Here is a 23,250-nt window from a genome sequence, read left to right on the forward strand (position 1 = left end):
TAAAAATGACGCTGCAACTTTAAAAACGTTGTTGCTTTAAGGATTAACGTACAACCATACTTGGGCTGAGTTTGACACTGGTTCTCTTCAGTAATTAAAATAGCTTTAACACATGATAAGATCAAATGTCAGCTACACTGTGACAGTCGAGGGGCCACACTCAGATATATTTATTCGCTTGTTCTCTTTGTGTGATAAGAGTTTCCATCTGAATTTAACCCCTGTGTGGGGCTGATCTTTCATTTCATTTTATTTCAAGCTCAGATTCTTTGCCTTTGGCACATTTTCTGTGACAAGACTTCAAACCATTCCCACCGTCCTTATTAATCAACATGGTGAAGTGATTCTTCGCAAGGTGATGGGATAGGAAGAGTTTCAGAAAATGAGGCCTTTTGTCTTTATTGGAGAGGTCAGTGCAGACAGGACGGATGGGGGGAAGGCGAGGGGGGAATGACACACAGGAAACGGTGTTGGTCAGACCCAAAGACAGGCGTGGGCAGTGAGGACTCTCACCTTCAGACTCACTGTCTAATCAGTCTGACAGTGAGTCTGAAGACAGAGCAACCCAACACACGTTACTATGTTCATCATCATCATCATTGTTTATTTATATAGCACTTTAAAAACACACAAGGCTGACCAAACTGCTGAACAATAGAAACATAATAGATACCATAAGAATAATAAATACGATACAATAATAAACATAGCGAAAAACAATAAAATACAAGTCAGTCAACCACTGAGTCAAAAGCCAGTGAATAAAAATGCTTTTTCAATCTGGATTTAAAAACCAGCACTGATGTCGATTGCCTAATGTGAAGAGGAAGATTATTCCAAAGCTTAGGAGCCACGATAGAGAACGCTCGGTCTCCTCTCAGTTTCAGCCGTGATTTGGGGACTGAGAGCAACAGCTGCTCAGCTGACCGGAGCGAACGAGTGGGGACATAGGGCTTCAGCAGGTGCCAGACCATTTAAAGATTTAAAAACCAATAAAAGAACTTGAAAATGAATCCTAAATTCAATTGGAAGCCAGTGCAGGGAGGCCAAGAGTGATGTTATCACTAAGCAGGACATTAAATCAAATTAATGAGACACCAAAACAAGAGCTGGAGCCCAAGACAGCCATGAAGTCACAGTGTACACAAATACACAAGAAACACAGAAACCAGCTGGGTGGATGTGGCTCGGGAACCTTCTGTTACCTTGAACGTCGGTGTTTTGAACGCTGGCTGCTCCAGTCTGCTTGTATTTGTCCAAGATTTCCCCTCATATCTTGGTTATGGTTATTTTTTCTTTTATTAAACTGATCACACTCCTGTTCATGAATAGAAAAAAACCCCATCAGTGTATTTTCACTTAAACAAGCAGCTGTTTTTTTTGCATTAAAGTTATATAAAAATGTAACAGTGCAAATTCCTCGCTGACAGTTTAACCAAAAGGCATTTCCAGTGGAAAGTAGCCGACATATCCTCAGCATAACCATGTATAATATCCACAAAACCTGAGAAGGTTGGAGAGAAGGTAGGCGAACTCTGCTGGGATCTGCGTTTAACAAAGTGTCTAAAGACGAAACAAAGAAATCTTTCTGTAAATGTTCAGATGCACAGACTGGACTGAAAAAGAGTGAAAAAGCAGCTAACGTCCAAAAATAAGAAAACTTTGAAAGAACTCCAAAAAAACCTGGAGAACTTTTGCTCAAAAAACAGTTTTGTTTTTTTTAATTACAAGGCAATCTGACAAAATGTCATCAAATGAGACTCAAGACTTCTGCAGGTCTCTGCCATGACTCAATTTTTTTTTCTTAACAGCAGAAACAATTGTTCCTTTTTTACTTTGTTTCTATTTTCTCTTCTTGTTTTTATCTGTTGAACAACAAACAACATTCATGCTGATTCACATAATATCCTGTCTCTAATCTCTGGGATTTCCTCGTAGCTCTTTGATGCAAAGAACATCCATCAAACGCTCCAGCTTGTGCTCAACATCATCGTGAACGGTGAAGGTACTCTGACGAGAAAATACTCAGTCGACCTTTTGGTTGATTTGTTAAAGAACCCCAAAATAGCTGATTACCTAACAAGGTATGCAGATAATTCACAGCTCTTTTCCTGAATAGCTGCTTTAAAACTCTGCTGAAAGCCTTTGTCCATTTCCAGGTATCCCCACTTCTCGGCATGTGTGTCTCAAGTGTTAGGACTGCTGCATTGGAAAGACCCAGACCCTGCAGCCAAGGTGAGAGACGACAAATATGATAACCCACACCAGCTGTGCTTAACTCTGTAAGTTCCCAGTATTCCCTGAAACCATCACGTGTGACACAGTTTACATCAGACGTGATGCAGCTGACGTCAACACTGACCTTCTTGTGGTAACAGAGACTTAAAAAAATAATAATAAAGCAACAAAGTGGGTCGCTCTTTGACAGTAAATTCCAGTGCGGTCCGCTCCAATCTCCTCAGGCTGACTCTCTTCTAGGCTCTCCTGACTGTTCCCTTTACATGTTGATGATGTGTCTTGTAAATCTGGATCCCTTTCCAGCAGGACGCTCCTCTTTTTCAGACAGTACCTCAGCTGCTCTCTCTCCTGACAGTCAGCTGTCCACCTCTGCATGGCCAGTCGAGCCAGCGCCGGCATTTGAGGCAGAGCTCGGAGCAGAGCGGGCAGCCAGGCTGAGCACGGAGCAGAGGTTGAAGGTCGCAAACTGACATCCACGTCTTCCAGAGAGCCCAGACCTCCTGCTGCAAACAGACTGCACCAACCGTTGTCTCCCACCAAGCTGTTGTAGGACAGATCCAGTGCACGGAGTGAGGAGAGACAGCCCCGTCTGCACACGGCAGCTGCACAGAGGAAGAGGACCCATTGATAACTTATCACTTTATGCCTGTTCACTTTACTGTTTTGTTCACAATGTTTCTGATGGAGACAAAAATAACACCGAATAGTTTCATTGTTTTGTTTTATACGACAGCTACAGATGCTGGCAGCATGAAATAAATGAAAGAAATATCAATTTCCTTCAGGCTTTACTTGTCTTAATATACATTTATGCAGCCTAATGATCCACTACAGACCAAAAAAGAAAAAGTATAATGTCATTGTGTGTTAGTTACCCAGATGTTGCATGTCATCAGTGGTGAGCTCGCAGCTGCAAAGACGGAGCTCGCTGACGACTGATGGCTGCAGAGCATCCAGCAGGAGCGCCAAGTGACCGCCAACCACTTTACACCAGGAAATATCCACCGTGCGCAGATAGGACACCGCCAGGGCTGATGCATAAACACAAAGTTTTCACCATTTCAGGCTAGAGGGTGGAAGAGGTATTCAGGGAGAATGACTTGAAGGAAAACTTCTATAAATAAACAAGTGTGTGTGTGTGTGTGTGTGTGTGTGTGTGTGTGTGTGTGTGTGTGTGTGTGTGTGTGTGCGTGTGTTACCCAGAGCAGTGAAGGACTCGTTGCTCATGTAGCAGCTGTTGAATGGCAGCCTCCTCATTTGTGTCGCAGGGAGGGCGGAGACCAGCAGGTGGACCACACCTCCCACTTCCTTATTGGATGACACATCAAGCTCGGTCAGTGCAGTGAGAGAGGGCAGCACCTGGACTGAAAAACAACGAGTCACATGACTGATGCAGCGAGCATGCGATTAGTGTCCGGCGTGTGAGATTGGTAGCAACTGACTCAGAGCCTCTAGATCATCTCGCGTGAGGCAACACAGGTGGAGGTCGAGTCTCTCCAGGTGTGTGACGTGAGCCAGGTGAAAGGTGAGGCGGCTCAGTCCACCAGCTAGAAGCAGCTTTACAGTATATTAATCAGAACAATGCTGCTCTCTAATGTATCTTGGTAAAGTGCAGAAAAATCTAATGTTTTATATGATACAGTGTGATTTCAGTAACATATCATAATGGAGGCTTCAGCAAGTACTTACGAAGGACATCTTTCCTCTGCTCTTCAGTTAGTTCATCAAATACCTCCCAAAACATCTGTATGGTGGGGTGGCGGTCATGATATCTCCAACCATAACTTGTGTTCTGAAAACAGTGAAAATGACTGTTATAATCATAGAGTTTGTAAGGTCAGGCATACACTATGTTGCCAAAAGTATTCCCTAACACATCCAAATCATTCAATTAATGTGTTCCAATCACTTCCATGGACACAGGTGTATTAAATCAAGCACCTAGGCATGCAGACTACTTCTACAAACATGTGTGAAAGGACGAGTCGCTCTCAGGAACTGAATGAATTCCAGCATGGTAATGTGATAGGATGCACCAGTGCAACAAGTCCAGTCATGAAATTTCCTCGCTATTAAATATTCCATAGTCAGCTGTTAGTGATATTATAACAAAGTGGAAGTAATTGGAAATGACAGCAAGTCAGCTGATGCTAAGGCTCATAGTGCACTTAAGTCACCAATATCTGCAGTCTGCTGTTGTTACAGATGTCCAAACTTCATTGGTTTCCATGGCTGAGCAGCTGCATCCCAGCCTTACACTGACAAACACAATGCAAAGCGTCAGATGGAGTGATTTAAGCATCTCAACACTGGACTCTAAAGCAGTGGAGATGTGTTTACTGGAGTGACGAATCACACTTCTCTGACTGGCAATCCGATGGATGTGTCAGGGTTTGGTGGTTGCCAGAAGTACTTGTCTGACTGCACTGTGCCAAGTGTAAAGTGTGGGCATGTGTGCACATGGCTGGGCACCAGTGCACAATACAAGGCCCATAAAGACATGGATGAGTGAGTTTGGTGTAGAAGAACTGGACTAGCCTGCACAGAGTCCTGACCTCAACCTGATAGAACATCTTTGGGATGAATTAGAGCAGCAACTGTGAGCCAGGCCTTCTCCTCCAACGTCAGTGTCTGACACCACAAATGCACCTCTGGAAGAATAGTCAAAAAATTCCCATAAACACACCTAAACCTTGTGGAAAGCTTTCCCAGAAGAGTGGAAGCAGTTATAGCTGCGAAGGGTGGGCTGACTATTATATTATACTATCATACAAAAGTCTGGATTAAGACTGAGATGTGACACAAGTTCATATTTGTGTTAAAGCAGCCGACTGAATGCTTTTGACAGTATGCAGTACACAGTTATTGTGCTACAGGACAGCTGTGAAACTACAGCCTGTGTCTGTTTGGCTGACTGTACCTGTTTGAACTTTTCCCAGTCATGCACGTCCTGGCCGACCAGCACTCCCTGCAGCTCCTCTGGTCGAAACAGCCTCACCAAATCCTGCTCACACACCAGGAAGAAGCCTCGCTTGAACTCCTGGAACAGATTCTCCACTGATGTGTTGAAGGCATGATTCACATAGGCCTCCACAAACTCCTTCCTGTTTAGGAGGGAAAATGTTAAATTAGCAAACATTTCACAGAGACAAAGGTGCTGCAGATGAACCTCACAAACACTTCATGTTTTATATTTACCTCATATTAAGACCTACTAAGGACCTGATTGTTTTTAATTATGTCCTGATACATAAAACCTGAGAGCTCACATAACTGCATATGCTCAGAATAGACAGCACACATGGATACAAATTACTGCCTTGCAGCAGCAATCTTCAGACCATCACTATGAGCTCCATACAAGGTTACACTGTTCCTGTTATTAACAGCAGGGGGCACTATCAGCCACAGACTGGGAGCCAGATATGCTCTGCTGGTGCCTCATTGTTACAGAGGAAAGACTCTATAGTGAGAAACAGCTGAGGGGGAAACACTGATCTGGAAACGTCTGAGTGTTACAGAGGATATACATAGCACTGTGGTTCAGTGTCACACAATCACAAACAAATACAGCAAAGTACTAAAAAGGGTGTTGCCTCCACAGATTGCTTTTACTGGTTTGGAGCTTAGGAGGCTTAATAACAACAGGCATGAATGAAGACAGATCAGAACAGCTGTTTGATCACAGCATCCAGTACCAACACAATCATCCACACTCAAGAGCCTGTTGGCTTCAGAGTCAGCAGCTGAATGTCTAAAATATCAAATGTCATTTTTGGTCCATCAGCTACAGCATGAACTGCTTAAAGTGAGAAGCAGCCTGAAGCCCGACAGATTCATCTTTCCAGACTGAAAATATCTCAGAGTGAACCGAGTGGTGCGTTTTCAGGGTGATCTCACAAAGTCAAATCCCTTTAATGATGTTCTGTCCTGTCTTCCTCTATCAAAAGCACACAAACACTATAAAACATTGTTTCGGTGCTTTGGGGTTTTGTTTTCTACACAGAGGTATAGCACGACTAGACCCTAAAGGCAGGCTGCTCACCTACAACCAGCTCATGAACATCTTTCCAATGGAGCTCGCTGCCTTTCTCGTGGATGAGGGTCACTGTGATCCTCCGCTGGATCCCCTGCAGCAAACATAACAGGAGCTCAGGATCACAGTGAGCACAGCTAGAGCAACATTACGCTTTAAAAGAAGATATTCAACTGTGTACAAAGGAAGCAGTTACCACTGTGTGAGTAATAAGGAAACAACATGTGCACCAATCCTGTACCTGGTGCAGCAGGTAGGTACCATGACAGGGCAGGCCTCCACTGTGATCCACGATGGCTGGGATGTACCTGTGCATGGAGGGAGGAGGTGACACAACATCCCAACTTATAATATTCTTCCTGGAGATCATTTTTATGGTTCCTTTAAAGCTTGTGCGTGAATATAACACTCCAGGTGGATACTCACTCTCCAGTGGGCTCCAGCTCGCTGATCTCAAACCAGACCAGCAGGTCGTACTTGCTGACACACTGACCCAGGTTGGATTTGGTGATGGTGTTCAACTTGGAGGCTGCAACTGGCACACACACACACACACGCACACGCACGCACGCACACACACACACACACTCAACGTTAACAAGTGGGAATTTTTCTGGATTTAAGAGAAGGTGAATAAAAGTGAGCAGTATTTACTACATGCTTTGGGTGACTAAATGGAGGATGGATAGGTGACATGAAAACACTACTGACCCTTTATACTGAGCCAATAGCTCACACACTTCTATTAAATCTGTCTAAAGAGCCAGTAATCACAGAGGATAGATACTGGAAGCAAACTGAAATGTTAGGAGGAACTAAATCACACATTACAACACCAGTGGCAGCACCCTGCTGTCTCACACATCGGGATCACGGTCCTGTTGAAGCGGGCTAATTGCTAAAGCTCACAGTTGCATTCCTCTATACTCAATATGATGGAAAAAACTATTTTAACAAACAATTAAAAAATGAACAAGTAAAAGATCTACTATAGCCAAAAGAAGACCATTTACAGACTATAGCCCTGTGAACAAGTATTTGCCTCCTTTCTGATTTCCTATCTTATTCCATATTTGTCACACTTACACCTTTCACATCAATACATTTATAACATTAGACAACAATGTCTAATATTCAACGGCAGTTTTCAAGGGCAAAACGCTATCCAAACATACTTGGTCCTATATGAAAAAGTAATCACACAGAAAACCTGATACCTTGTGTGTCACCTCTGACACCAACAACTGCAGCAAGCGTTTGGTGCTAGAGGTCACATTTGGACTCTGGACCTCTGTGGAGTGTGCACATGATCTCATTACTGTCTAAAAATCCAAGGAGTGCTGAATCATTGAAAAAAACACAATAACAGGTGTGTAGCATCGCTAACTAGGTAGCAACAAGCCTCTAACACAGTGTATGTATGCTAGCGGCTAATCTAGCAAACAAATGAACAGAGTGCTTTTAGCTGTTGCACAAGGATAAGATGATAAACTGTGTGTCTTTTTTATAATGACCTGCTTCAATTTACCTTAATCCAAGGAGTGCTCAGTGTGGGTAAATCTGCCATGAGCAGATAAAGTGGATGAGTGGGACTAGGTAGGTGTGCCGAAAACAGGCAACAAAGCTGACGCTGAAGAGTGTGCTGAGAACATAGTGGCGCCGCCAGCAGGTTTCCGGCTAGCAGGAAGACTTTGGTGCAGTAACATCTCCAACATTGGCAGTCCCATTTTGTGAAAGCCAATAAAAAAATAGCTAGGTTTCCATGTGTCATTTGTGTGGAACAATGCTGCACAACAAGCTAAATAGATTTAAAAAAACGGAAAAAAAAATTGTTGAACAACAGAAGATAAATGTCCTTTTTTTCTATTTCCAACTGGCCGGCTGTGTGGTGCGCAGCCTTAAGAGGCCAGCATTCAGACCCCAGAGTTTAACGGCCAAGTTCGAGTCTCTGACGGTCGGTCTGCTATAGCGGGGTAGGCCGAGCGAAAGACGAAGCTCCGGGCTCCCCCTTTTTCTCGTTTCTCTTTTTTTCATTCACATTTATTTACATTTATTTACATTTATTTAGATATCAAGCTGCAAGTAAAAGCTCAGGGAAACACTTTTAAGGCGCCCTTTAAGGTACCCTATATATGTCCTTTCACATCTTATCACTTCATACAGTGCTATGGACCAGTCTACACCTGCTACTTTCTGCACAAGCTTTTATCACACAAGACCTGCTGTTTACAGGTAAGAAACACAGTGTCAGTAATGTTAAAGTGGCTGTGTGGAGTAGCACAACCACTGCTAATATAACACTTTTCACATGCATTTCTACATATTACAGTGTCTTTTACCGTCTTTATGGTGCTAGCTTAAAGTCATGCTGTAAATGTTAGCTTGTAGTCAAACATATTCCGACCATGTTAGGACAGAAATATTGGCTTCTATCATGACTAGTTAACAGAGATGTTAACTGCCCACGCGTTACTGTAATCCGATTACTTTTTTCAAGTAACGTGACACACTGTTTACAGCAACACTGTTTACAGCAACAATACTGCACAACAAGCTAAATAGATTTAAAAAAGCGAAAAAAATTGTTGAACAACAGAAGATAAATGTCCTTTTTTTCTATTTTCTTCTGGCCGGCTGTGTGGTGCGCAGCGTTAAGAGGCCAGCATTCAGACCCCAGAGTTTAACGGCCAAGTTCGAGTCTCTGACGGTCCGTCTGCTATAGCGGGGTAGGCCGAGCGAAAGACGAAGCTCCGGGCTCCTCCTTTTTCCAGCTTTTTTTTTTTTCATTCACATTTACACTGAAGCTGTGTTCACATTCATCCTTTAATCATGACAAAACGTGAGGAATCACACTGAGGTGAGACCTTGACAACAGACAAATCAGAAGCCGACACCAATGATAAGAAAGAAATTCATTTACAGACACGTGAAAAAGCAGTTTAAGGTTCTAGATCTGGATGATTACAACACATCATTATTTATTTAAAGCAACCCAAAATGCACAAATGACTATAACCAAGTACATCCTGTGATTCAGCAGCTGATGGAACCAACTTTAGCAGCAAAAACTTGAGTTAATCATTTTTCATTAGTGTTTCACAGCCAGAGATGGGCAGTAACGCGGGGTAAAGCGTTACTGTAATCCAATTACTTTTTTCAATTAACGAGTAATGTAAGGGGATTACTATTGCAAAAAAGGTAATTAGATTACTGTTACTTTCCCGTAAGCACGCTGCGTTACTGCGTTACTAAAAAATTTTTGGCCAGAGTGCCTCATGACAATAACAGCTGTGTGCAGATCAAGAATGGATAATCTATGGAGGAGTGCAGAGAGAGTATGACCGTGCAGCGTTTAAAGCGTGGAAGTACTGAGCTTACTTTGAGTTTGATTCCGTAAAAAGTGACAAAAACTTTTAGAAACTTCTTTTTACAGCGAAAAAACCCTTAACTTCAGAGCAAGCACTGAGTACGCTACTACGGGATTGGAAATTCACAGAGAGACTCGCGGATTCTTCCACAAATTTCTTCTAGTCAGGATGTTGCATATAATTTAATTTTTGCTTGATGCATAAAGTAAAAAGATTCAAACTAATAAAACAAGTTTTAAAAACAGACTTTTCCATTTGATTACATTTTGTATGATGGATGATGCAGAAAAAGTAGAATTGGGCTGAAAGATCTATTGCTTTATTACCTATTCAGGTCATAAATCATGTTTTTAAAAAGTAACTAAGTAATTAATTACTTTTGAAAATAAGTAATCAGTAAAGTAAGGGGATTACTTTTTAGGGGAAGTAATCAGTAATTAGTTACTGATTACTTTTATTCAAGTAACTTGACCAACACTGCTAGTTAAGTTACTACCATAGTTAATCCAGTTACGGGTAACATGATAGTGCTAACCCATAACCCCGAACTCTGTAATACTGTAAATGATGAGTGATTTAAGTTAACACTAAACATTCAACAGTGTCTCCTGAACATTTATAATCAGGTGTGAGTCTGGCTGCATTGACTTTTGAAGATGCAAATTTAGCATGATGGCTGATGGTGCTGTGTAAGCTTCTACTTACCTTCTACACTGTGTTTAACACACATTTCAGAATAGCAAAGAGGAGCACTGTTGCTTCATCCTTAATACTTTAGAGGAGAACTGGACTGCAGATCAAAAGGTCCTTAATAGCTTTTTGTCCTCCCCGACCCTCAAAGCCAAACCAGCCATGAGAGCTGATGGGACAGGATTTGTAAAAGTGACATTATCAGAAAGAAAGGGGAGCAAGAATACTTGATATTTGCATTCTTTAGAGAAAAGTATTTGAAAAGGCTGTCTGCTGTTTTGGATTGATGTCATTCTCCGGAGGCTCAAAGAAGTAGGGCAGTGTCACGGTCCTTTTGGCAGCAGAAAGCTGCTGAGTGCTGGAAAGAAGCACGGCCACACCAGCTGAAATGTCTCACTGACACAGAAGCTGTTGGCCATCCTCTGTGTTGCCACTGTCTTCACCCTGCTGTTATTAAGTGTCAATAACATACATTTCTATGGAGCTAAGCTTGATGAGCGATGCCTTGTTGGCTGACATTTATGTCTTTGAGCGTGTGAGAAGTTTAATAATTATAAAACCACATGAGTTTGACAAATGTCCTTTTAACCGTCAGCTCATAGTGAAGCACACTGAGCCACCCGGAGCTATAATATCAAAATAGAAGCTGCTACCTTTGTCAAGAGTGGCTGGATCTGAGTGCATACTACTTTCAGTTATTCAAATTTTGCTGAATTTGTTCAAAGTCCTGTCTATGTGCAGAGAGTGTCTTCCAGAGGAATGGTTCTGTGGGGATTGTGATGTTCTACATCACGAACATCAGCCACTCCACAGCAGAGAAAGTGTTATTGATGTTTTTAAAGCCATTCCTCCAACCACATTATTAGAGTGGACGGTCAAAATTGCACAAGATATTTCCTCATGAGATTCACTCAATTTTGGTTTTCATATGTGTCTACAGCCAGTTAGAAAGAATCTATTTAAGTGGTTTTCTCTTTCTTGGTAGCTCGCATTCTGCCAACAGTAAAGCTTTGAAACTGCTCCTGTGGGTTGCGTAAACTTCACAGTATCAGCAGGAAAAATCGTGATTTTAATCGACATTAATAGTAAACAGCAACCTGCTATTTAGGTTTCTGTGATGGATTTGAACATAGTGTGATGGAGCATGTTTTCTGCCCTTGCTGTACAATCAGAACATGGTATTGCTTTAACAGAAGTCATCTGTGAAGGCAGTGGTGTATTATTCATGTTGTTTCTTTTTCTTTTTGGTCCAAGGACGTTATGATGTGCACCAGGCGATACACAGATGTCAAACATGGCAGCAGCAGTGCAGCCCTGATTTAAAGGACCTGGTTAGGAGTGGATATTGGCCAGCATCTGTCAACATGTCTACTCTTTACACTTTAGACCTCTTGAGCTCCTTCCTGGAACTAAAAGTATTTTCTCCATGATTCTCCAGGGAAGCTTTTGCAAAACTGTTGGAGCGTGGTACTACAGTGGCTTGCAAAAGTATTCGGCCCCCTTGAACTTTTCCACATTTTGTCACATTACAGCCACAAACATGAATCAATTTTATTGGACTTCCACCTGAAAGACCAACACAAAGTGGTGCACACGTGAGAAGTGGAAGGAAAATCATACATGATTCCAAACATTTTTTACAAATAAATAACTGCAAAGTGGGGTGTGCGTAATTATTCAGCCCCCTGAGTCAATACTTTGTAGAAGCACCTTTTGCTGCAGTTACAGCTGCCAGTCTTTTAGGGTCTGTCTCTACCAGCTTTGCACATCTAGAGACTGAAATCTTTGCCCATTCTTCTTTGCAAAACAGCTCCAGCTCAGTCAGATTAGATGGACAGCGTTTGTGAACAGCAGTTTCAGATCTTGCCACAGATCTGAGGGGGGCGAATACTTTTGCAAGCAACTGCAAGTGTGGGGGAAGGCTGAGTGAAGTATTTCTTTGATATTGTTTTTCAATAAGCAGATGCAAATATTTACTCCTCTGTTATGTTTCTGTACATACAGACTGGGCGTGCCAAAAGCGATGCACTGCAGCACAGCTTTCTGGATGAGGAAGAGCAGCTGTGCTGTGATGTCAGCTTCAGCTGCCCAGCATGCACACCTGAAATGTTGGCGGTTTCAGTTGATGGTAACAGAAAGCTATATCACTTTCAGCAAAAAGAAAGGTGCTCATTGTTGATGTTCTTTGTGTTTGTGTTTTTATGCACATACTTAAAAAAGCCTTCCATGGTTAGACTTTATTGTTTCTCTGATGTTGCTCTGATGACCGTGACTTTTTTGATGCCGTTTTTTTGTTGAAACCAACTGTTGTCACCCTCTGCTGCTCAGTGTGCTGGCTGTTTTCTCGGGAATCTCAACCACAAGAAAGTTTATACGAACGAAGCTAAAAAACCTGTGACAGTTTGTGAAACGTCATTAGCAGCAGTGAAATAAGTTAGTTAGTGAAATGATAGAGGCTATTTTATGCTGGAAAAATTCTTCCAGCACAAAGTGGCCCAATAAACGGAATTTTTTAATACAGAAATACATCTAATGATAAAAAGCAGAGAATTCATTGTCTGTTTTCCATTGCAGAGCTGGGATGCTCGTCTCCTCATGGAGCGCTCTCGAGCTGTGAAGTGTCCAGATATCAGCGCTCACCTGGCTGGTACCAAGAAGGTTCAGCAAGTGCTCCCCAGACCTGGAGTCCTGGACAGATTCTTCCCAGACCAGCCTCAAGCTGTGCAGCAGATCCGAGCGACATTGGCTGACCTCTACACTCTAGACATGGTGAGACAAAGGGCACGGTTTGTTCATTGTTTGGAAAATTTGGCATTAGATAATCCTCACCTGGGTGTTGCTGTTCAGTGTAAGCAATATCATTTGCATTTTATTCCTCTGATTTATTTCTCTGTGGTTGCGCTGGTCTACAGGGTCCAGAGAGGGACAAAACAGTATCAGTGGCCTTGTCAGCAGCAGAACGGTTTGTCTTGAAGTCTCAGCGAGAAGGAGGAGGTACAGCGGGCGGGGGGATAGAAGCGTCTTTAAAAATGTTGAAAACTTCTGTTTATTGCTCACCATTTGTTAAACTAGGGAAGTTTAAGCAGTGCATGTGTGGATCTGCACACATGCAGTATTTTCTTGCATTCCATGTATGAGCTAGCCTCAGTCAAAACAGTGACGACACATACATGACTGCCTGCTGTTTTGCATTACTGTGTATCTACTGTGATTCATGCATGCTGTACTGTGACTGAGATAATAGTGTATATGAGACACACTTGAAAACAACATTGATCAGGATGTGAAAAAGCTACCAGATACAAGTTGTCAGCAGGTTATGTCTGACTAACCACCCTGCCTTACATCACTCTGGGCTAATACTGTAAAAAGCAATCATTAGTTTTCTTTGTAATATCAGATCATTTGTTTTGATAAATACAAAGTCCAGTATCAGGGTTCATATGAGCTATTTTAGCAGTAATTTTACACTCCACTATGATAGTGTTTAGCTGTTACTCATGTTAGCAAGGAAGCTCGGGTTTGTAATTCATTCTTAATTTAGCCACGCTGCATGAATTTGGATGATACGATTTTTGAAAATGGCAGTTTCATTTATGGGGCGTTTATAAAATGGTATTTCTTAGGCTGGCTTTTAAGGAAGGAGAAAAGGTATGTATCAGTTGGCTGGGAAGAAAGATGGAGGTGGAAAGGATGTGCAAGCTATGGGACAAAGTTGCTGAGACTAGGTTAAAAAGAGGTGAGGATCAGTGAGCAGGAGTGTGGCTTTGTGCTGAAAAGAGCACAACAGATTGTCTGGAGAGAAGGTGAAGGAAAGTCAGCTGAAGCAAGACAGTTTGTGGAGTTTGTGTTGGACTGTATGTTATGCTGGGAGCCTGGGGATTAGTGCACTTTGATTCCAAGTTAATACTAGCTAGTGTTTCTCACTGGTTTTTGGGTGGTGGAGTAAAAGGGATTGGTTGGTGGCTGTTTCTAATGTTAGCCTTTTCTTGGTTTTCTTACAGGCAGGGTAAAGACATGGTGATGAATGAGTGTGTGGGCCGTCTGCTGAGGACCAAGAGCTCAGGACAGTCAGACGGGGGCGTCGCAGCAGGAGTCACCGTGCTCGACAACCCTCTGCTGTCCTGAGATGTCAGACTCCTGCCTGCACATACAAACCACACTGAAGTCAGAGTTCCACCTGCACCTCCACCTGTTCTTGCAACAGCATGAAAACTGACAGAGGTGAGACAGCAGAAAAGTTCTTGTCTATTTTATTATTTTTTTTACTAAGTTAAGGAATTAAGTTAAGAAGAGTGATTAAATAAATAGTTTCTTGCATTTTTGATTTAATGATTGTGTTTAGGATTATTTCAGAAACATGTTTAGAGGATCTTTGTAAGCCTGTATTTACTTTAAAAGAAGGGAAGCACTTCTTCATCCTACAGAAAAGGTGACACATTACAGATGAGTTCATAAAAAGTGTCTCTGTCACTCTTTCAAGGCTCTGTCACTTTTTCTTTTGTACTGGAACAGCATGGTAAAGTAGGCCTAGGCTGCCATCTTGTGGCAGTGTGTTGTTACTACAACATATGAAATTGTGTTTCTATTGGAAATATAATTCAGCACCACTGAGCCGCTCTCTCAGTTACAAACTGAACCTGTTTTGTAGACGTATAAATCACTAAGTACAGTGAAGCTTTTGGTTTTGTAAAAGTGTTTCTTATTCTAAATGCATGTTGATTTTTATCAGGGTGAAGAGCAGTTAGCAGTGCATTCATGGACATCTTTAAACTATTAATTGAAGAATCTTTGGTCATGATGGCATGAACTAGAAGCGTGAGCTCCAGGTGAGACTGCACAGAAGAACAAGTGTCCTTAAACTGCATCAACTGATGACGTCTTACAATTTTATTCCACTGTGTGTTTTTATCATTGAATGTTTCTGTCTTTGTGTACATGTAACGCAGACACTAAAGCTGAGCCAGAACTTCATGCTGAAGAGAAGGATTCTTTTAAAATGCATGGGGGAGCAAGCGAGTCAGATACCAAGGGCACAAAGATGAAGCAGGTCTGATCGGAAACCGTTTATTTCCAGGCCAGGGAGCACAAATAAAAACACCCTTAAAAGGTTCCCTCCTGCTCAACCGCGTCACTCCCTACGGAGAGAAGATCTACATGACCTTATCTGCGTATCTGGAGGTCAGCCGCTGCTCCGCCGTGTTGTACCTGTTTGTACGTGTTTTTAAGTCTCTTGATGTCATCGTGTCTAACGCACACCCTTTATCTCCTCTCTGCAGCTGGACCATTGCATCCAGCCTGCCATTATCACCAAAGACATCTGCACGGTCTTTTACTCCCGAAACGCCAAGATTTCCCCACCCCGTTCTCTCAAGAACCTCTTTGGGACTGGATACTCCAAAACTCCTGACTGGTAAATCTGAGCTGCTGCACTGTGGCCATCTCTGTTTCACAATCAAAGATATCTGCCCTGTTACAAAGTTTCCTTGTTCAAAACTTCTGCTTCATTATAGCAACCGAGTGACTGGGATCTACGAGCTGAGCTTGTGTAAGATGTCTGACACTGGAAGCCCAGGTGAGCGGCCATGAAACATGTTTAAAGAACGGCAGCTGTTTTATCATAATTCTGTGGAGAGCTTCATCCTAATGAGGGCTCATGTCCTGAGCAGGGATGCAGAGGAGGAGGAGGAAGGTGCTGGACACATCAGTGGCTTATGTGCGTGGAGAGGAGAACCTGGCCGGCTGGAGGCCCAGAGGAGATAGCCTCATCCTAGAGCACCAGTGGGAGCTGGAGAAGATGGAGCAGCTGCAGGAGGTGGGGCCTTGAAAGATTCATAAAGAAATAAATCTGTTTAATATCGTAGAGGGAAAAATGACTTTTCAGCTCAAAGACCAAAGTGCTATTCTAAAAAGTTTTTTCTTAGAGTACAGACGTTACATGACTAACCTCCCCTCTTCTCCCCACCTCACATTCGCCCCCATCTTTCGTCCAGTTGGAAAAGACCCGTCACCTTCTGGGAGAGGCGGCTCCCGTGGGAACAGCTCCCACCACCAAGTCCCTGAGTGAGTCTCTGTCCCCCAGCGTGAGCTCCAGCACTCTGTCCACGTCCACCTCCGCCTCCTCGCAGATCTCCAGCACCACCTTTGAAAGCGTGAGAAGGAGCTGGCCACCAAGGTGAGAAAAACGTGGGCTTAGTGGGCGTTCTTGTTGCTGCCTTCTTCCTTCTCTGCTCGGAGCTGATCGGTCTTGTTCCTGTTGTGTTGTAGTGCCTGCGCCTTCTGACACACACCTTCAATACTGAATACAAGCAGCTGGTGAACAGCATCAGTGACTGCAAGGTGAGAAATAATACAAAGAAATAAAAAATAGCCTTTCTGTGTCACATCAGGGAGTTCCTATATTGACGTCTACCTCATCCTGCTGTTGTTTCACTTCAGCTTTCTCTCATCTCACCGATCGGACGTGATCCATCCGTGACGAGCTTCAGCAGTGCCACCCTCACCCCTTCCTCTACCTGCCCCTCTCTCTCGGACTCCCGCTGTGGCTCCATGGACCAGAAGTAAACATATTTTTAGGAACATTGACCTCGATCTGCAAACGGTTATTGACAGGTTATCTATTTGATTCTAACTTGGTGTGATTTGTGTTAAAGGACCCCTGAGAACAGCTCACGTGCCTCCAGTCCCTCCTGCTCAGACTGTGAAAACTTCCCGATGGTTCCCACTCTGGAGACCTCCTACCTTGCGCGGGCTGCAAAGAACGAGTTCCTGAACTTGGTGCCTGATATTGAAGAAATGCGACCAGGGTGAGTAATGCCATATTAACCCAAATACTGTCACTATGACATGTGTCTCACAGACCAAATGTAAGTCGACACTCATGTTCTCTAGTTCAAGCAGAAATGATGTGGATCGATTCAAATTCCTGAGCCTGGATGATTTCAGCTGGAAACAAACCAACTCTGCTTCTTCCTCAGATAATTCAATTCAATTCAATTTTATTTATATAGCGCCAAATCACAACAAAAGTCACCTCAAGGCGCTTCATAGATACAGAGAAAAACCCAACAATCATATGACCCCCTATGAGCAAGCACTTTGGCGACAGTGGGAAGTAAAAACTCCCCTTTAACAGGAAGAAACCTCCAGCAGAACCAGGCTCAGGGAGGGGCGGGACCATCTGCTGCGACCAGTTGGGGTGAGAGAAGGAAAACAGGATAAAGACATGCTGTGGAAGAGAGACAGAGGTTAATAACAGATATGATTCAATGCAGAGAGGTCTATTAATACATAGTGAGTGAGAAAGGAGACTGGAAAGGAAAAACTCAATGCATCATGGGAATCCCCGGCAACTATGCAAGTTGTAAACAGTTGTAGGATTAAAGATTATTGAATGTACAGAATGATTATTTACACAGAGCTATACAGTAGTGCAGTTAAGATAAGTGAGGGTGTAGATAGTTTCTACAGAGGCTATATAAAGTGCTAGTGGTTGTGAGTGGTGGTTCACTCCATGTTATTATTGTGTGTTTGAGGGTACAGTTGTCCATTGTGGGGGTGTGTGTATGTTCAGTGCATGAGTTTAACGTGGGTCAGATGTCAGGAGGCAGAGTTCAGGAGTCTGACAGCTGTGGGGAAGTAGCTGTTCCGGTACCTGGTGGTCTTAGTCCGGAGGCTCCTGTGGCGCCTCCCAGAGGGCAGGAGGGTGAAGAGTCCATGTGATGGGTGACTGGGGTCTTTGATGATTTTCCCAGCCCTTTTCAGACACCGCTTCCTGTAGATGTCCTTTATGGCAGGAAGTGGTGCTCCGGCGATGCGCTGGGCAGTTTTCACGACCCTCTGCAACGCCTTCCGGTCCGAGGCAGAGCAGTTCCCGTACCAGACTGTTATACAGTTGGTCAGGATGCTCTCGATGGTGCAACGATAGAAGTTCACCAGGATGTCTGAGGACAGGTGGTTCTTCCTCAGAGTCCTCAAGAAGAAGAGGCGCTGGTGAGCCTTCTTGACCAGCTTGGAGCAGTTGGTCGTCCAGGTGAGATCCTCGGAGATGTGGACTCCCAGGAACTTGAAGCTGCTCACACGCTCCACAGCCGTCCCCTTAATGTGGATGGGTGGATGTGGGTCAGCATTCCTCCTGTAGTCCACGATGAGCTCCTTGGTCTTCTCGGTGTTAAGCAGCAGGTTGTTTGTGTCGCACCACTCAGCCAGACGATCCACCTCCTCCCTGTAGGCGGCCTCATCGTTGTCACTGATGAGGCCAATCACCGTGGTGTCATCTGCAAACTTAATGATGGTGTTGGAACCATCAGCAGGTCTGCAGTCGTGGGTGAAGAGGGAGTAGAGGAAAGGGCTCATCACACAGCCTTGTGGTACACCGGTGTTCATTGTGATGGTAGATGAGCAGCGGTTATCCAGCCGGACATGTTGGGGGCGGTTGGTCAGGAAGTCCAGTAACCATTTGCAGATGAGGGAACTCATGCCCAGGTCTGTCAGTTTCCTGATGAGTTGTGAGGGGTGGATTGTATTGAATGCTGAACTGAAGTCTATAAACAGCATTCTGGCGTAGGTGTTGTTGTTGTCCAGGTGTGAGAGGACAGAGTGCAGTGCGATGGAGACTGCATCCTCTGTGCTCCTGTTCTGGCGGTATGCAAATTGGTGGGGGTCCAGGGTGGGGGGGAGACAGGATTTGAAGTGTGCTAGGACCAGCTGCTCTAAGCACTTAGCTATTTACAGTTCATAACAAGAGACAAGGCACCATTTCTCTCCTTTGTGTTCCAGTCATCGCAGCAGATTAAACTTTTAAAATATTTGCAAATAGTATAAAGAAATATATAAAGAAGTAAAACAGTAATTTATTAATACTTAGAAATACTAAAACTTACATTTGTCAGCAAAAACTGCTGCCATCTGAACCGAAACGTTACAAACCAGCTTACCCACAATCTGTGTATTTTTCTATGCTGGCTACTTAAATTGGCATCCAACAAGCTATTTGCTTTAATCTTTTATTAGACAAAGGCTGACTGGTTAGTTCAAGCTTCAACTGCATCCAAAGGACTGAAAATGTTTTAACACAGTGACTGAACTTGATTGAAGTCTCCGTAGTTTGTTGAATCTGTTTCGAGTGACTTATTTTCACAATTCCAGGAATTTTTAAAAGGCACCAAAAAGCATTACAACGCTGAGCTCGAGTCTGTGGACTTCAAAGGAAATGCAGAGGAGGCCAGGGTCCACATCAACAGCTGGGTGGAGAAGCAGACACAAGGTAAGCATAATGTAACTTTAAATGATCTCCACTGTAAATCCTTGGGGATCAGTTGTGTTGTGTTCAGTTGAGACATTATTACCGGATTGTCCACCGTCCACATTATTTTCTGTTTCCAGTTCTTCCAGTCTAATTTCTATTCAGTATTAAGCAGCACTATCTCTGGGTTTTACTGTTTGGTTTCATGCTATTAATAAAACCATCACAGCAGTATGTTGCTGTAAATAGCAGGCCAATTCTTCTATTCTTATTATATTATGTGATGGGTACTTCTACTTTGATCACTTGTGTCTTTAACATATTTTTATTTTTCAGGCCCATTTAGGATTGGCTGCTATTGATTCTATATCTTTATATTATCTTAAGTGCAGCAGGAAATTCATTCATTGTTTTTATAAAAGCGCGATACAAATACAGGCCATTTATAAATCTACCATCTATAATAATAGGATACAAGGACTTTCCATGAGGGTTATAGGACTGTGGTGCCACCTGCTGGAAATGAGACAATCTTAATCCCATTATTTTTGTAGGAGCCATTTTTGGGTTGATACCTCATGTTGCCGCTAGAGGTAACCTTTTTAAGTTTCTTTTTTTTTTCTTTTTTTAAACTTTATTTAATAAACAATGAGTATACAACATACGAACAGATGAAGTATACAAAACAACAGAACATGAACACAAAAAGCCAAGAGTAAAAGAAAAAGGTAACAATTATAAGAATACACATACATGTATTGTTTTGAGAGCCTTTGTGTTGGTGGAGTCTGATATTGATTGTATGTACATTTCCACATCCTTAAAATAATGACAGAAATATGGTGTTTTGTTAGTAAACTTACATTTATGGATAAAAAATGTAGCTAAAAGTATGAACAAATTCATCATAAAAAACATTTCTCATACTTGTTGTAAAGGCTCACCTTCTAGCACATTCACTTCACCAGATGCACCTTGTTTCTTTTCCTCACCTTTGATTGGGTGTGGTTCTTGGCCTTCCTTCCTCCAAAACATGGTCCTCCGAGCCGGAGTAGCGTTAGCGTCATGGATTCACAGCAGCCATTGACTGAAGATTTGAGACGTTCCGGTCGTGATAGTCGACCTCCTGCCTACCTGCAGCAGTATGACGTTCAGTACCCTGGAGCTAGAAGAGCTACATGTGAGACAGAGAGTCAAACAGAATGCCAACATAGTGACAAAGACACACATGGGCTGCAGGATCCTGTCGGAGAGTCAGAAAGACAACCAGAGACATCCCCTGCTCCTTTACCCACCAATCAAGATGAGGTGATGAGGGAACTCCTGATGACAATGAGGGAGATTAGGCAATTCATGATTCAGTTATCTCCTCCCCATTCTCGCAGTTCCTCCAGATCTTCAATTCACACTGTCTCTGATGAAAGCAAATCCTCTGTTTGCGGTTTACAAGCCATTCCCCAAACACATCAGCAACATGAGCAGTTCCCAGTGATTGATCCAGCAACATGTCAATCACCCTCTCAGCCCCCCCAGGTTAGCCGTCACTCTGGTGCAGTTCTGGCTGCTAGCCCTCCTTTCCCTAATTCAACAATATTAGATGCTGCAGTTCCTTCAAGTGGTTTGCCTAGACCAGTTTTTCCGACACCAGATGAGACTCCTTTTAATTTCCTGGCCACGCCACTGCAAGGTCCCCACCAGATTTCATGTGTTCAACCTGCTGTTCCTCTAGATGAAGACCCCGCTCAACCTCTCGTCTGCATTCCGGAACCAAGGCAGCACCCTCCTGTAAAGCAGCAACCAGCTACATCTGATGGTTTGCATGCACAAAACCCTTCAGTACCCATTACTGCTAGTTCTAGTCACCCTGTTAGCACTAGAACACATGTGTATAAGCTTGAGGGTCCTTCTTTCCCAGACCTTACCAGAGAAGATGAAATCCAGTATAGGCTGTTACGAATGGCCCTTACTAACCTGCTTGACCCTCATGAGACGGAGCACTTTAAATATCATGTCCTCCTCGATCATCTGAAAGTAGACCAAGCTAAACGATTAGCTCTTGCCTTTTCCTACGCTCCTGACCCATACACTCAAGCCATCAAAGCCCTTGATGAGCGTTATGGGCAACCAAGACAGCTGGCATTGAAAGAGCTAAAGAATATACTGGAACTGCCTCCTATCAGAGCAGGTGATGGTCAGAGCCTTGATAATTTTGCTCTTCGAGTACAGGCTTTAGTTGGGTTGCTTAGCACTATGGGAGAACAAGGACGTGCAGAACTAGATTGTGGCTCCCATGTCGATCGCTTGTTAGAAAAGTTGCCCGCAGAGCATTCCAGTCGCTTCAAACGGCACATTTACAGGGAACAAGGAGATATGATGTATGACTTACCTTTGTTCTCATCCTGGTTGCAAATAGAGTGCAAGTGTCAACCAAGAAAGGACAGTCCTGTTTCATCCTTTAACCAGCCACGACCTGCCCATAAGTACACCTCTCCACTCACAACAATATTACATGGGACAAATGCATCCGATCCTGTACAGGCAGCACAACCCATCATAATGACTAAGGCTAGATGTGCATATTGCTGCTCACCTGAACACCACATTAGCAAGTGCCCTGAGTTCATTAACAAGACAAAGGATGAGAAAATAAACTGGATAAAGAGAAACAAACGGTGCTGGCGTTGTGCTAGAACTCATCAGGCTGCGAAGTGTGATCTGAGGAAAGCATGTGCCACCTGCATGGATAGACATCTACAGATCCTATGTGAGGTGAATCAGAGACCTAGAACTGAAACTAATCCTGTAGTGAGGACACTGTACTTTGATAGACCTAGCGATCGCCCTAGTGTCCTTTTAAAGGTTGTGAAAGTGCTCCTGCGTAATGGCAAAAGAACCCTGGAAACATATGCAATACTTGATGATGGCTCCCAACGTACCATGCTTCTGACATCTGCAGCTAAGCATCTCCAACTAACTGGGAAAGCTGAAAAATTATCACTCAGAACTGTCCATCAAGAAGTTGAAACTATTAAAGGTTCTTCTGTAAGTTTCCAGATTTCTCCCATCGCACATCCAGAGAAAACATACACAATTAATAATGCCTTCGCTACAAGTCACTTAGCACTTTCAGACCACACCTACCCCGTATCCTCTCTTCAACGGAGATACAAGCATCTTCAAGGTATCCCATTAACCTTTACTAACAAAGCAGCTCCACTACTGCTCATAGGCTCTGATCATACCCACCTCATACTCTACCATCAGCAGTACCTATGTCGTCACCGGCAGTGCCACTATCACCAGTTCCACCGCCTGTGGCTGCCATTCCGCCAGTGGTCAGGGCGCTGCCTGCTCCTGCATCACCTGGTCCTGCCTCTGCCAAGCCCCGTACATTGCCCCCAGCACCTGCAAAACTGCCCAACGGTCTGCAGGTCTGGGCCTGCCGCTGCATCCCACGTGGTTGGCATTTGGACCTGCTTTGCCGCCACCGCTGGCTACATGGTCGGCCCCCTGAACTGTCTGGCCTGCATTGTCGACCTCTAGGTCGACCCCCTGAACCTATATTAGACCTGTAGCATGTCTGATTCCTCTGCCCCCGCTTTGTGAAAAAGAGCATCTTTAATCCTTTGAACATATTTCTCAGTAGAAATATGGGGGCGGCTGTTGTAAAGGCT

The 23,250-nt window shown here is 43.5% G+C and overlaps 5 protein-coding genes across 15 annotated transcripts in view; 3 read left to right on the forward strand and 2 right to left on the reverse strand.

The window, feature by feature from the left end:
- The window catches only part of LOC146685639 (kinesin-like protein KIF1B), a 27,518-nt gene extending 26,247 nt beyond the window's left edge, over positions 1-1,271 (reverse strand). For all 4 annotated transcript variants that reach the window (XM_085441571.1, XM_085441569.1, XM_085441572.1 and 1 more), the window contains exon 1: positions 1,206-1,271. The gene's annotated coding sequence lies outside the window, so the exon portion shown is untranslated. The remainder of the gene's footprint in view (positions 1-1,205) is intronic.
- Positions 588-5,366, reverse strand: LOC146685641 (leucine-rich repeat-containing protein 31-like). 7 transcript variants are annotated; one of them, XR_014916743.1, is made up of 6 exons: positions 5,159-5,366; positions 3,928-4,030; positions 3,438-3,602; positions 3,114-3,269; positions 2,077-2,840; positions 588-1,318 (listed from the first exon to the last, which is right to left on the reverse strand). XR_014916743.1 is itself a non-coding variant. In XM_085441556.1 (6 exons), exons 2-5 carry the CDS (start codon positions 3,980-3,982, stop codon positions 2,383-2,385), a joined length of 834 nt encoding a protein of 277 aa, XP_085297682.1. In that variant the 5' UTR covers positions 3,983-4,030; positions 5,159-5,366; the 3' UTR covers positions 588-2,224; positions 2,363-2,382. The 7 variants fall into 7 exon arrangements, 6 of the variants coding, with proteins under 6 accessions (XP_085297682.1, XP_085297684.1, XP_085297685.1 ...); XM_085441556.1 differs by having other exon boundaries at positions 588-2,224; positions 2,363-2,840; XM_085441558.1 differs by adding an exon at positions 4,794-4,889 and having other exon boundaries at positions 588-2,840; positions 5,159-5,224.
- Positions 5,367-12,030: 6,664 nt separating this feature from the next.
- On the forward strand, positions 12,031-15,397 carry LOC146685642 (glutathione synthetase-like). Of its 2 annotated transcripts, XM_085441573.1 has the most exons (6): positions 12,031-12,460; positions 12,907-13,101; positions 13,245-13,326; positions 14,337-14,556; positions 15,065-15,161; positions 15,282-15,397. In XM_085441573.1, the coding sequence occupies exons 1-4, from the start codon at positions 12,296-12,298 to the stop codon at positions 14,354-14,356; spliced, it is 462 nt and encodes a 153-aa protein (XP_085297699.1). In that variant the 5' UTR covers positions 12,031-12,295; the 3' UTR covers positions 14,357-14,556; positions 15,065-15,161; positions 15,282-15,397. The 2 variants fall into 2 exon arrangements, with proteins under 2 accessions (XP_085297699.1, XP_085297700.1); XM_085441574.1 differs by having other exon boundaries at positions 12,031-13,101.
- On the forward strand, positions 15,337-16,159 carry LOC146685643 (kinesin-like protein KIF1B; the record flags this gene model as incomplete). Its single annotated transcript, XM_085442428.1, has 4 exons — positions 15,337-15,513; positions 15,612-15,745; positions 15,846-15,907; positions 16,002-16,159. Coding segments are annotated over 4 exons (531 nt in total), but the record flags the coding sequence as incomplete, so codon positions are not given.
- Positions 16,160-16,599: 440 nt separating this feature from the next.
- Positions 16,600-23,250, forward strand: part of LOC146685644 (kinesin-like protein KIF1B) — a 55,433-nt gene continuing 48,782 nt past the window's right edge. Inside the window, exons 1-3 of the mRNA XM_085441575.1 lie at positions 16,600-16,671; positions 16,771-16,892; positions 16,986-17,138. Coding sequence (XP_085297701.1) covers positions 16,882-16,892; positions 16,986-17,138 — 164 coding nt within the window. The 5' untranslated portion in view covers positions 16,600-16,671; positions 16,771-16,881. The remainder of the gene's footprint in view (positions 16,672-16,770; positions 16,893-16,985; positions 17,139-23,250) is intronic.

This window comes from Copadichromis virginalis, linkage group LG19, assembly GCF_057382275.1.
Source record: "Copadichromis virginalis isolate Kocher_CV1m ecotype Utaka linkage group LG19, C_Virginalis_male_GT1.1, whole genome shotgun sequence".
NCBI lineage: Eukaryota > Metazoa > Chordata > Actinopteri > Cichliformes > Cichlidae > Copadichromis > Copadichromis virginalis.

What these genes read in the sequence shown, in the direction of transcription:
- LOC146685641 (XM_085441558.1), bottom strand. An exon ending in GCAGAGGAAAGATGTCCTTC is followed by an intron (nt 3,603 to 3,927) that starts GTAAGTACTTGC and finishes GTTGTTTTTCAG; the next exon opens with TCCAGGTGCTGCCCTCTCTC. An exon ending in TGATGACATGCAACATCTGG is followed by an intron (nt 2,841 to 3,113) that starts GTAACTAACACA and finishes TCCTCTGTGCAG; the next exon opens with CTGCCGTGTGCAGACGGGGC.
- LOC146685642 (XM_085441573.1), top strand. Translation starts at nt 12,296, where the DNA reads ATGCAAATATTTACTCCTCTGTTATGTTTCTGTACATACAGACTGGGC. An exon ending in ACCTCTACACTCTAGACATG is followed by an intron (nt 13,102 to 13,244) that starts GTGAGACAAAGG and finishes GCTGGTCTACAG; the next exon opens with GGTCCAGAGAGGGACAAAAC. An exon ending in GTCTCAGCGAGAAGGAGGAG is followed by an intron (nt 13,327 to 14,336) that starts GTACAGCGGGCG and finishes GTTTTCTTACAG; the next exon opens with GCAGGGTAAAGACATGGTGA.